The 13,221-nt window shown below is 47.6% G+C and overlaps 1 protein-coding gene across 1 annotated transcript in view; it reads left to right on the top strand.

Annotated features, from left to right (window-relative positions):
- Positions 1–13,221, top strand: part of MINDY1 (MINDY lysine 48 deubiquitinase 1) — a 36,605-nt gene that overhangs the window by 12,757 nt on the left and 10,627 nt on the right. Inside the window, exons 3-6 of the mRNA XM_048511235.1 lie at positions 2,950–3,007; positions 5,017–5,081; positions 5,872–6,030; positions 8,584–8,686. Coding sequence (XP_048367192.1) covers positions 2,950–3,007; positions 5,017–5,081; positions 5,872–6,030; positions 8,584–8,686 — 385 coding nt within the window. The remainder of the gene's footprint in view (positions 1–2,949; positions 3,008–5,016; positions 5,082–5,871; positions 6,031–8,583; positions 8,687–13,221) is intronic.

The following is a 13,221-nucleotide window of genomic DNA, read 5'->3' as shown; positions in this document are numbered from 1 at the left end:
CAGAATATGCAAACAAAGCGTATTGGCCCAATGTACATACTTGACATTTTCTGCATTGAGCGTTCCACCCTTTGAATGCTCAAAATATTTGTGCAGCTCCCGAGTCATTGCATGCAGTGCTCATCGGGGCTCTGCTGCCGCCCAAACTAGGCTGGATTTGGGGGGGGGGGTGTCTTTATTTGGGTTACCAACCTCCAGGTGGGGACTGGATGTCCCAATCATCTTATTTTAAAGGTTTATTTTCATTAGAAAACTTCACTCCTTTGTGCTGTGATTCTTCTATACTCTATCCCCGTGGTGGCGAACCTTTGGCACTCCAGATGTTATGGACTACAATTCCCATCAGCCCCTGCCAGCGTGGCCAATTGGCTATGCTGGCAAAGGCTGATGGGAATTGTAGTCCATAATATCTGGAGTGCCAAAGGTTCGCCACCACTGCTCTATCCTTTGAAGATTAGCCCCCCAAAACTGAAACGGATCAGGAAAAAACTTGCAGGGGGCAACGGAGTAATTCAGAAAATGGCATCGAGGAGGAAATCCAATGAAGGCAGAGAGGCATGGGAAACGTCTAGAACAGGGGTCTGCAACCTGCGGCTCTCCAGATGTTCATGGACTACAATTCCCATCAGCCCCTGCCACCACGGCCTTAAATCCCACAGGTCAATGAAGCCCTTTGGAAAACATTTCAACGAAAGAATCATTTGAAAAAGGGCATTCGATTTAAATCTTCTTGAGCCTGCAAATAAAACGTTTTGGGAACCAAAGATGGGTAAAAACAATGCAGAACTCCATGGAGGAAACGTGTTATTTCCTACCTCAAAATATTTTGAAAGGTTTGTGCGAAAAGGGCCATTGTATTCCACGTTAAGTTCCTGTGAGGCAGGAAGGTGACTTAGAAACGTTTTCAAGTAAATAAATAGAGCTGTCTGGCAACTGTGAAAAATATTTTTGGGGGACAGGACCGTTTAACTTTGATAAATGAATACAAAGCCGTTTCCAAAGTTGTAGCCTGAGCTGATGATCCTTCTGCAGCGTTTTTTTAATTATTTATCTTGCCTTGCAAAACATTTCTCCCTCATTATCGGGAATCGTGCATGAACGCTGGCCCTGTCCACAATAATCCCCTTAAAAAGTTTCTAGTTTCTAAAAAGTTTCTGAAATGTTTTCAGTCGCCCTCCCCTTTTATAATAATGTATGTCTGCACTCATTGCCTCAAAATGATTCCTGGAAACTATTACATGATCCCCACACACACAAACATACTTTTTGAGTTTTGTGTTGATTCGATGCTTCAGCGCTCCTGTTAGGTCTCAATCCTTGAAGCAATAAACAGGCTCTGGATTGTGGATCAGAATCGCCATTGAAAGTATCCGCCGCGACCTCGCTTGCGTGTAAGGAGCCAGCCAGGGCGAATGCCCATTAAGTACAGGGCAGCCGCCCGGCACCACCTTTGGGGCATCAAATGCAGGTTCGGCCTGGGGTATTTAGTGGTTTTCCATTTTGACCGCAGGGGCACAGTTTTAGTATTAGTGGCACCAAAATTTCAGCTTATCATCAGGAGACTGTCCCATGCTATCCCCCCCGTTTGGTGAGCTTATTCAGGGAAACCAAAGTTACACCCCAAAGGAGGAGGGTTTCATGGTCTTTAACTTAGTTTTGCCCATAGGCTTACAGTTTGCCTCGCTATCACTCTTCTGGAGCCAGCTCTGCCAGACCTTTTGCACCCCTCTTTATCCAAGATGAACCCTCCCTCCCGTTTTCCCAGAGAATGTGAGGAAGAGTTACATCGGAGCCTGGAAGACCCCAGGCTCGGGGTCAGACAGAGATAATGCCACCTGGCCATCTGTCCCCACAGAGCAGTGGAAATACTCCGCTTCCCATGGGAGTAGAAGGTGTCAGGGATAAGCCTTGTTTGTGTATCTGGTGGCTGAAAGACTGAAAGTAAGAACACAGCAAGAATGTTCCATTAACAGGGTGGGTACATCTAACAGGCAGGATACATATATCTCAAAGCGGTTACATTGACAGGACTGCACCTCAGTCACCTAGATACAATCACAGTGTACATTTATATGGCCTTGCCCTGGAATTAGGAATGCATCTCAGCAGGGCTAAAGGGAACTGCGCTCACACCCCGCCAACGCCCATACCCTCGCTTCCTCCTCCTCGCCTCTGCACTGCCATCGCAATTCAGTGCATTGCGCCCCCCCCAAACTTACATGCCACGCCACTGCATCTCAGTCATTACTGGTAAGTGCCATCCCTGACAGCTTCACAGCCTCATACTGCTTATCTCTCACTCTTCGTGACAATTACCGATGTTTTGGAAGATCAGTCCCAACATGAAAGAATGTCTGTTTAAAAGTTATAGAGAAACAGGGAAGGGGAACAGAGTAAGCTCAGAAAACTAGTGCTGCTGAGGATGCTTGGGGAAAGCAGAGAAGGTAGCTGGTTGGTGGATCTCAAAAGCAACTGAAGGCTCATTCCGTACATGCAGAATAATGCACTTTCAAACTGCTTTCAGTGCTCTTTGAAGTTGTGCGGAATGGCAAAATCCACTTGCAAACAATTGTGAAAGTGGTTTGAAAACGCATTATTTTGCGTGTGCGGAAAGGGGCCTGAAGATTTCAAAACTTTTCAGCCAGAGAATCATTTAAAAAGAGGATTAATTTAAAACGTTTTGAGGCTGGCAATAAAACATTTGGGGGTAAAAACAGTGCAGGACCCCATGGTGGAAATGCTTTGTTTCTTGCCTCAAAACGTTTTTTAAAAGGTTGTGTGGAAAGGGCCGCTGTCTGCAGAGAATGGGTCTCAGGTGAGAAATCGTGCATGGGCTTTTTTCTTTAGCAGGACTCAGCAGATAGATCCCCGTAGACCGCTCAGGATCCGGCCGCATCTGACCCTCTGGCAGATTCTAAATTCTTCCCCCCTGCCTCTTTGCTCTCTCAGGTCAAGCTGCCCCCCCAGAAAGAAGTGGTCACATCCGATGAACTGATGGCACATCTTGGTGAGTAGCAGATTCACATGGTGGGGGGGGGGGGTAGTATCCAATTCCTGGGAAGGGTTTTCTTTTTAACATTTTTAAAAATGCCTTGGGTCTGCAGGGTCAACTTCAGATGCAGGTGAAAATCTGAGACTGTCCGCTATGGAGGCAACGGCCCGCCCACCCCAGGTTGTTGCCAACAACTGGTTGAGCCCTGTAAACATACAACAAGCAGGAGACACTGTACTTCTTCCCCTCCCCAATTCCGTTCACTTCCCCAATGGCGTCAGAGAATCACCACCTGCTATCTCTGTTAAGTCACCCAGCAGTTAAGGGCAGAGATTCTTCGCGTCTCGACACAGGGTACAAAGTCCCCCAACTATGTTTCCTCTGAAGAACCTTGTTAAACTAAAATCCTAAACTGCAGGCATAAACTCAACTAAGAGGGGCTTTTATTACATCCTAGAATGACATAAACAAAAGGGAAACCATATAGCATTGGCACAAACATACATAATGCTTCTTTCGTGAACCTTATGGAGGTTTTCTGAAACACACAAGTCTCCGTGGTCCGCATGGGAGCCAGTGTAGCCAGACAACCTGACTCAGGAAAATATTTTGTTATTTTCCTGTGGCGGTAACAGTATGACCAGTCTACAGCAACATTATTGCCCGGTCATTGCAAGGAAGTCCCTTTTTCTTTCCTTTTTTCTTTTGTGTGTTGCACATGTGCATCTATGCTGGGGCAGCCGATCATATTGTGGGACGCATCGCATTGCGGGGTTCATTTCGTATGCATAAAGGCGGGAACTTTAAAAAAGAGAAGCGTCTCTGGAAAAAGGCAAGAAAGCAACCCAGATTGTTTTCAAGGGCTCCAGGGCACAAGGTGCAAACGGGAAAAAGGAAAACGGGTTCCTTTATCATGATTGCAACCCATTATTCATATACTGTGCTGATTCCACCACAAGCCCTCTTTATTGACTCTGCAATAATTTAATCAGCTTAATTGCCTGGTATCAGGCACTTTCGAGCAGCTTGCAGCAACCAGAGTTTTGGGAACAGAAATCAGTTTATCGAATGGGATCGATAGCGTGCAGCCTCCAGCCATTCTTTGCTGGAACGAATGTCAATACAGCCATTCTGGGTCAATAACTCTTCCCTTCCAACTTCCTCCCTTGGAATCGCAGCAGGGTGAAGTAAATAGCAGCATACCAAGCAAAGCGGGATCGTCAAAGTCTCCCCTCAGGCCCCTTCCGCACATGCAGAATAATGCACTTTCAATCCACTTTCACAATTGTTTGCAAGTGGATTTTGCTATTCTGCTCAGTAAAATCCAGCTGCAAAGTGGATTGAAAGTGCATTATTCTGCATGTGCGGAAGGGACCTTAGATAAGGCAGGGGTTGCTACGCTAGAAGGTATCCAAACTCTTTCCTGTAAGGCATCTCAAGGCAGCTGACAAACTCTTTACCCTCCCTCTTCCCACAAAAGACCCCTAGTGAGGTACGTGGGGCTGAGAGAGTTCTGAGAGAACTGTGACTGGCCCAAAGTCACCCAGCAGGCTTCATGGGGAGGGAGGGCTGAGGAAACAAATCTCCCCAGATTAGAGCCTGCTGCTCAGGTGGAGGAGTGGGGAATCAAACCTGGCTCTCCAGATTAGAATCCACCTGCTCTTAACCACTACACCACGCTGGCTCTCGAGGAAGGTTTTGGCCTCTGTGCCCTGTTGTTGGCTTTCCAGGGGAACTGATGGGCCACTTTGTGAGACAGGTTGTTGAACTAAATGGACTGCCAGACCGATCCAGGAGAGCTCTTTTGATGCTCTTCACAAATCCCACTACCAAGTCCTGCATCTCGTAGTATGCCCCCCATCCCCGCCGCCGTAAGTTGCTTTGGAGCTATTTGGGGTGGGGGGCGGATGAAAAGAAGCCATCTGGATTGGATTCTGCACACCATTTCTGTTGTTTCCCCCAAAACTTGCTAATGAAGAAGGGTCTGGGATTCTTTCTTTTTGTTTTGTTCTTTGTCTTGAAAGGGGACTGCATCTTATCCATCAAGCCCCAGAAGGAGTCAGAGGTACTTCAGCTGAACTTTCAGCAGGTAGGTCAGCTTGAGTTTGTTCCGTTGATTGATTGATTGATTGATTGATTGATTGATTGATTGAGTGAGTGAGTGAGTGAGTGAGTGAGTGAGTGAGTGAGTGAGTGAGTGAGTGAGTGAGTGAGTGAGTGAGTGAGTGAGTGAGTGAGTCCATTCCTACCCTCCTTCTCCAGTTCAAGGCTGTTACCGGGGAGAAGAAGTAGAGTTTGGATTTACATCCCCCTTTCTCTCCTGTAAGGAGACTCAAAAGGGCTTACAAACTCCTTTCCTTTTCCCCCTCACAACAAACACCCTGTGAGGTAAGTGGGGCTGAGAGAGCTCCAAAGAACTGTGACTAGCCCAAGGTCACCCAGCTGGCATGTGTTGGAGTGCATAACCAGAGGTGGGATCCAACCAGTTCTCACCACTTCTCTAGAAGTGGTTACTAGTGCCGAGAAGGGGTTACTAAAGCAACCTCCCTGCCCAATAGGGCTTCGGACGCGGCGCAGTGCAGCGGCACCACTGTTTGAATCCCACCACCATCGGAACCTGTTATTCAAATTTTTGGATCCCACCGCTGTGCACAAACTTATCTCGTTCACCAGATAAGCCTCCACAGTTCAAGTGGCAGTGTAGGGAATCAACCTGGTTGTCCAGATTAGAGTGCACCTGCTCTTAACCACTACACCACGCTGCTCTCCATAAGCCAACTTTAAAACAATGCATCGATAAAGTTATATCAATAAAGAAGGCTTTTTAAAAAAACACCCTAATCTCATCACGCCCTTCTTCTCTCCTCTGCCATTCCCAGAACGTCAATGACGCTATGACGGTGCTCCCCAAACTCTCGACAGGCCTGGATGTGAACGTGAGGTTTACAGGCATCTCCGATTTCGAGTATACCCCTGAGTGCATCGTCTTCGACCTCCTCAACGTTCCTCTTTATCACGGATGGCTGGTGGATCCACAAGTAAGTACGCCTATCTGTCTTTCCAGGGTTATGCAGGAATTGGGGTTTGGGTATATTGTGGGACTTGGCCAGAGAAATTGCTTTGTGCCCTATGTATAGCTAGAAATCCGCCCAGGCTGAGGCCCCTTCCGCACATGCAGAATTATGCATTTTCAATCCATTTTCACAATTTTTTGCATTTTCTGTATAGTAAAATCCAGCTTCAAAGTGGATTGAAAGTGGATTGAAAGTGCATTGTTCTGCATGTGCGGAAGGGACCTGAGCTGCCGGCAGCCTGACGCTCAAGACAACTTGTTAAATTGAATGGCAACCAGCTTGAAGAGAAGGTCTCAATTTTCCCTTCTTCTTAAGAAGAGAACGTTGTTTCTGACTGTCAAGGATGCGGAAGAGTGTTTGGGTGGGCCATTTCTGCTGTCTCAGAATCCAAAGGTGATATGCCAGAGTTTATATAGCTGAATGTATCAGCGAAGGCTTTCACGGCCGGAATATCTAGGAAGTTGTGGGTTTTTTCAGGTTGTGTGGCCGTGTTCCAGTAGTATTTTCTCCTGACGTCTGCATCTGTGGCTGGCATCTTCAGAGCTTGCCTGTAATGGTCTGTCATTGGTCGAATCCCCGCTCACGATTAAATGTGTGATATTCACATGAAATATCCAGGTTTCGTGCAAAACTCTCCACTGCTTTCCTGCCGATCGTTTCAAGTAATCTCCTTGACTGCCTTATCACAGGGTTTTCCCAGACCTGGATGGATGTGCACCCTTTCTACAAAACACGTGATTGATCTCTGGATCGGAAGGCAGCGGTGGGGAGGATCAGGGTTTGAATTTCCTACCAAAGTGAGTGACGTCGAGCCTCCCAACCAATCAGGGCGCAGTGGGCTGTGCGCAATGTATGTGTAGCACTTTTATTTTGCGCCCACAGAGGTGACATGGAAACAAAGCAATTTGGATGATCGTGTTGACTCAAGCAAACCAAGTATAAGGCAGAACTACACTAAACATTGACATGAAAGCTCGGAGCCTCGTGGAAACGGAGCTTTGCTTAAACAAGCCGCTCCACTGTTTCAGCTCCGCGCATGCGTGTGCCAACGTGGTTCCGCAAAAATTTTTTTTAATTCCCGCCCCAACACAACACAACAGCCAATCAGGATAGCCCCTGACCAGATCTCGCGTTTGATCGCGTGATAGCGGGAATTCCTGCATTGCTGCTGCGTTGCTCGAAACCAGGATAGTTTGGTGGACACAAGCTGTGGTGGGGAGCACGAAACCGCAATGAAAAGGTGCCGATTCTTTTCAAACCTGGTTCGATCTAGATTCATTTTCTCAGTGAGGAAACGGCCTTTGAACATTATGCAGGTAAGAAGGTTCCACACCAGAGCTGTGGAAACTGCATCTCTGCAGAGCTAGGTTTTTTTTCCAACTATATAAACTAGGATTACCAACCTTCTGTAGGTCATCAGGTATATTTATATATGATCCAGTTTGCAGAGTAACAAGCAGATGTAACTTTGTGCACCACTTTATATGAAAAGCTGTTATCTTAGTAAAGACCAGCCTTTTTACCTCAGAAATCATAAACAAAAGATCTTTGCTTATACAGATTTATTTATTTATTTATTTATTTATTTATTTATTATTTAAATTTGATAGACCGCCCACCTCTGACCGCGCACCCCCGAACGGCTCTGGACGGTGTACAATTCACTTTAAAATAGAAGTATACATTTAAAGCAATATAGCTAAAACAACTTACAATATAAGTCTCAATTAAAAACCTAGTTCTATTATATATATTAGACTATATACCTATACAAAGTAGCACTTATACATAGATATATTCACAGTTCATCATTTGGTTACAATTTGGTTGCCATGACAAGTATCTTTTACAATATTTGACATTCAGTCAGAGGCTTTACTTGGCTTTTGTTAACAGAACACTTAACAACGTCTTTCCTCAGCAGAGACAGAGAGCTAACTGTTTCCAACTGTCGCTTTTAGAATGTTCGTTGAAATCTCCCAGAATTCCATGCTGCTGCATGCAAGGCTGTAAAATCCAACACCTTCTAGGAGACCTGGAGATCTCCTAGATTTACAGAGATCAGTTTCCCTGGAGAAAATGGCTAGTTGCAGGGGATGGGGGTTGGATTCTATGTCATCAGATCAGTCGTGGGATTCAGCCGGTTTGCACCACTTCTGCAGAACCGGTTGTTAAAATGGTGCTTGTAAACAACCAGTCGTTAAATTATTTGAATCCCACCACTGCATCAGATCCCTACTGAGATCCCTGCCCTCTTCAAACTCTGGTTCCACCTCCCTGCCCCCAGATCTCCAGGAATTTCCCTATCCAGCTTTGGCAGCCATAATCAAAACCCAAGGAGAGGGCCTTACATGTTTAAGCACGTGGAGCAAAATGCAACATCCCGGCGTTGCTGCTCTTATCCTCGTCATTTGAAAGAAGCTTGTCTTTCTTGGTCCTGTGCTGTCGACCGTCACTTTCTGTTGCGGTCCAGGCCTGAATGAGGAATGCGTTTCTGACATCTCTCTCTCCCCACAGCTAGCAGAGGTGGCCCAGGCTGTCGGCAAACTGAGCTACAACCAGCTGGTGGAGAAAATCATCACCTGCAAACACTCCAGCGACCCCAATTTGGTGACGGAAGGTGAGATGCACTGAACTACGCTGGTTGGCAGTGGCGCAGGAGCAGAGGAGCAGCAGTGGCGTAGGAGGTTAAGAGCTTGTGTATCTAATCTGGAGGAACCGGGTTTGATTCCCAGCTCTGCCGCCTGAGCTGTGGAGGCTTATCTGGGGAATTCAGATTAGCCTGTGCACTCCCACGCACGCCAGCTGGGTGACCTTGGGCTAGTCACAGCTTCTCGGAGCTCTCTCAGCCCCACCCACCTCACAGGGTGTTTGTTGTGAGGGGGGAAGGGCAAGGAGATTGTGAGCCCCTTTGAGTCTCCTACAGGAGAGAAAGGGGGGATATAAATCCAAACTCTTCTTCTCTTCTTCTTCTTGGGTGGGTGGCTTATCGGGGCTGGTTCTCCCACCCAGCCACAGAGGCGTTATCTTGGGGAAATGTAGCCTGGTGCAAAATCTGAGTTTTCCGCTCCCCTCCATATGGGCAGTTGCCCTCCCCCACCATGACCAAACAACGTGTGTATGAACCTTCTCCGGACGCCACTGGGAGCTTGGCATCATTGGTCCCTTCCCCAATGGTGTGGTCAGGTGGAGCCCAGTGTAGCAGCTCCACCAGGCCTCTTTAAGAGGAGAGGAAGGAGGAGGGTATGTGTGGGGAGGTGATTTTCTGCCCCCCACGTGACTAAATGGCCTCCGCCCAGGGACATTTAACCCCAGAGGAGCAGCAGTGGCGTAGGAGGTTAAGAGCTCGTGTATCTAATCTGGAGGAACCGGGTTTGATTCCCAGCTCTGCCGCCTGAGCTGTGTTTCAGATTAGCCTGTTCACTCCCACACATGCCAGCTGGGTGACCTTGGGCTAGTCACAGCTTCTCGGAGCTCTCTCAGCCCCACCCACCTCACAGGGTGTTTGTTGTGAGGGGGGAAGGGCAAGGAGATTGTCAGCCCCTTTGAGTCTCCTTACAGGAAAGAAAGTGGGGATATAAATCCAAACTCTTCTTCTTCTTCATATGTTCCCCTGGGCTGTACGCCCCTGCCCAGCCACCTAAGCTATTGCATGAAGATGACTTCAGAAAGCTACCATGTTGGTCTGCAGTAAAAGAGCCGGATTCAAGTCTAGAAGCACCTCACAGGCCCCCAAGATTTCAGGGCGGGATGCTCCCCACACTCAAAGCTCAGTGGCTTGGGAGGTGACCAGAATCGCCAACTATAAGCTACTCAAGGCAGGAAGCCCTTCGGCTCATGTAGTGCTGTTTACACTCCGTGTAGACCAGGGGTCTGCAACCTGCAACTCTTTCAGCCTTATACTGTTCTCCACATGGCCTGGAGGTTGGAGGGTAGCGTGGGCGTGTCCCTCCAGCCCCCCAGAGCAGCTTGAAGCGAAAGGTGAGTGGAGTGAACTGCAACCCGGAGGCTGCCCACGCGCGAGGGCAGTGCCGCTCGCAGCGCCCCTCCACCTCACCTCTCCTTCCAGCCAAGCTGCTGGGGGGGGCTGGAGGTCGAGGAAGGAAGTAGATGTAGACATAAACCTCCAGAGCAGTTGCCATCCCCTCCTGCCATCCTTCATTACGCCGTGCTACTTCTGCCTCCCCATGGAGCAGAAGCTGGCTGCCTGCTCCGCTGGCCGGGCAGAGGGGTTTCTCTGTCCGGGTGCCTCTGCCTCCCAGGAGGCTGAAGGAAAGGTGAGTGGAGGGCTTCAACCGGGAGGTGGTGGCTCCTGCAAGCCACCTCTCGGGCCTCGGTAGAGATCTCGGAGGCCGTGGTGGCCGGGTCCAAATGGCTCTTTGGGTGGTAAAGGTTGCTGCCCCCTGGTGTAGACAGAGGTCAAGACTACAGTAAAGAGACACCCTACTCGGGGCCTCCTGGATCAGGCCAAGGACTGGGTAGCCCTGGGATCTGTCTCCAACAGTGGCAGGCTTTATGGGGAGTTCCAAAGAGGGGGTGTAAAGGGAGCAGACATCGTGCCTTTGTTGTGTGGTTGTTGAGTGGCAGATTCTAATCTGGAGAACCAGGTTTGTTCCCTCACTCCTTCACGTGAGGCCTGCTGGGTGACCTTGGGCTAGTCCCTGTTCTCTGTGAACTCACTCAACTCCACTGACCTCACAAGAGGTCTGTTATAGGGAGGGGAAGGGAAGGCCACTTTAAGGCTCCTTAAAGTTGAGAAAAGCGGGGTATCAGTCCAAACTCTTCTTCTTTTTTCTCTGTCTTTTTGTGCCCAATATCTGGTATTCCAAAGGGATGGGCTGTGGCTCAGTGGTGGAGCCAGAGGTGTATCGGGGGGGAAATGGCACCCAAAACCAACACGGGGAGTGGTGAGACCCACGGAGCATGTGTCAGGGGTTAGCGGGGCTGCAGGAGGGGAAGGGGAGGGCGGCTTGGATGGGCACCGGCCAGCCTTTAGGTGGCCTTCTCAGCTCTGCCCCAGCTCTTCTGAGCTGGGTCAGCATGGGGGAGAAGTGGGGTAGGGTGCGATTTTGCTTTTGCGCACTCCCCGGTCATTAAAATTGGACTACTCTCAGCCTTCTTAATGGGAGGCTCCACCGCCCTGGGTGGAGCCTCCATTGAAGCCTGTAGAAGTCCCAGATTTAACCCCTGACATCTCCAGTTGAAGGACCGCGCAGTAGTATTATTATTATTATTATTATTATTACATTATTATACATATACATATTATACATATACATATTATTATTATTATTATGGTTGATACAAAATAAAGTTACACACAGCAAGTAAAGCATCAATATGCTGGATTTTATTGTGTATTATCACACCGCCGGACACTTCCTAAGCATCTAGGACTGTGTGATGTATCGACGTATCATGTGCAGAGCCGTAGTGTAGGAGTGGCCTCTTGTAGCCGGACATATGGTGATTTTGTCACGCCAATTGTTTTACAAAGATGCCGTTCAACATCTTTAGGCACTGCACCCAGTGTGTCGTATCAACACTGGGACCACCTTCATTGGTTTGTGCCAGAGTTCCTTGTAGTTCAATCCTTAAATCCTCTCGTATCGCGTGTAAGTTTTTCCAGTTGCTTCTCATCAATCCTGCTGTCACCAGGAATTGCAACATCAACTATCCACACTTTCTTTTTTTTCCACAATCGCATTGAGGTCAGGGAGTGCCGCGTTCCCAAAACTTTGTCAGTCTGAATTAGGAAGTCCCAGAGTAGTTTTTTATCGCGGTTCATTTTCAGTGACCTTTTCAGGTTTGTGATTCCACCAGTTCTTTGTCACAGGCAGATGGTAGTTGTGGCACAAGTTCCAGTGAATCATCTGAGCAAAACAGGTTATGCCTCTGCTTGTAGTCCGCCTGCACCCATCTTCTTTGCAGCAGCTGGTATGTGATCTATTGTTCTCGCCTGCTTCCTTTGCAGAGTCTTAACTTGGGATCTGTAGTTGACTTTTCAATTCTTGGCTTTGATAGGCGCTTTTGTTCGAATTGCTTGTTCTTGGGCTGCAAGAATCAAGCTTTCAGTCTCCTCTTTTTTCAAAGTTCCATTTGTGAGCACAAACTGGTTTTTTCCTTGTCAATTTTGTCCTCAATTTTTTCTAGGAACTGTCCATGGGAGAGCCTTCTTTTGCCAGTTTTCTTCTCTGCTTTTGCAGTGTATTTTTCTACGGCGCTCACTCTTCGCCTTTCGCACTTTGAGCAGTTTTCTGCATTGACCGCCATCAATGTTGGTTCTTCCACTGCTTCATAATCTGCCAGTGTACGTTTCTCTTCTTCCACCGCTTTGTTTCCCAATTTGCAGAAGCCCTCTACCCCTCGCTTTTCTGGGTAGGTAAGAAGCTCGTCAACATCACCACGCTGGTGTAATGAGTAGTGGATTGTCATCAGTTTTCTTTGTTTTTTTTCTGTCCCAGATCATCCAGCTCCTGCTTGCATCCAGTTCACAATTCCAGCAGTGTATCTGATGACGGAATTATGGCCCAGGTGTTGATAGCCTTGATCGTGACTCCACCGCTAATTTGCTCTTCAAAATTTTTTCTGACCCTTTGGACATACTCTCTGCTGACCACATTTTTCACATGTCCATGTTTGATGTTGTCCAGCTGTGGTATTCCCAGGTATTTATAGGATTCAGGTTGATTGCACTTTATGGTTTTTCCATTAGGCATCTCTATGCCCTTACTGTCAAAAATTTCCCTTTCTTCAATCCCTCTGTGCCACATTTTTCCAAGCCGAACTCCATACTAATGTCATTGCTGAAGCTTCTGGACTGTGTTGGTCAGTGACCGAATTTCAGTTTCTGATTTTCCATAAAGCTTAATATCTTGCATCCATGTACACAGCAGAAGTGGGAGATTTTTGGCGAATTTCTTTGCAGTTTGATAGCCCAGGTTTGTTTTTTTGTAGAATTGTTGACAGTGGGATCACATTTGTAATGATGAACAACAATGGGCTGACAGTGAGTCACCCTGGAAAATTCTCTTGATACGTTGACAGTTCCGTAGCTTTGGTTGCCCAATGAACAACTCAGTTTTCAGTGTTTCATTGCATTTTGAGTAAACTTGCTAATATTTTCAATAAACCCCAATGACATCCAGACATTCG

This window comes from Sphaerodactylus townsendi, linkage group LG01 (assembly GCF_021028975.2).
Source record: "Sphaerodactylus townsendi isolate TG3544 linkage group LG01, MPM_Stown_v2.3, whole genome shotgun sequence".
NCBI classification, from domain to species: domain Eukaryota; kingdom Metazoa; phylum Chordata; class Lepidosauria; order Squamata; family Sphaerodactylidae; genus Sphaerodactylus; species Sphaerodactylus townsendi.
The sequence above is the reverse complement of the archived record's forward strand: the minus strand, read 5'-3'. Positions and strand labels throughout refer to the sequence as shown.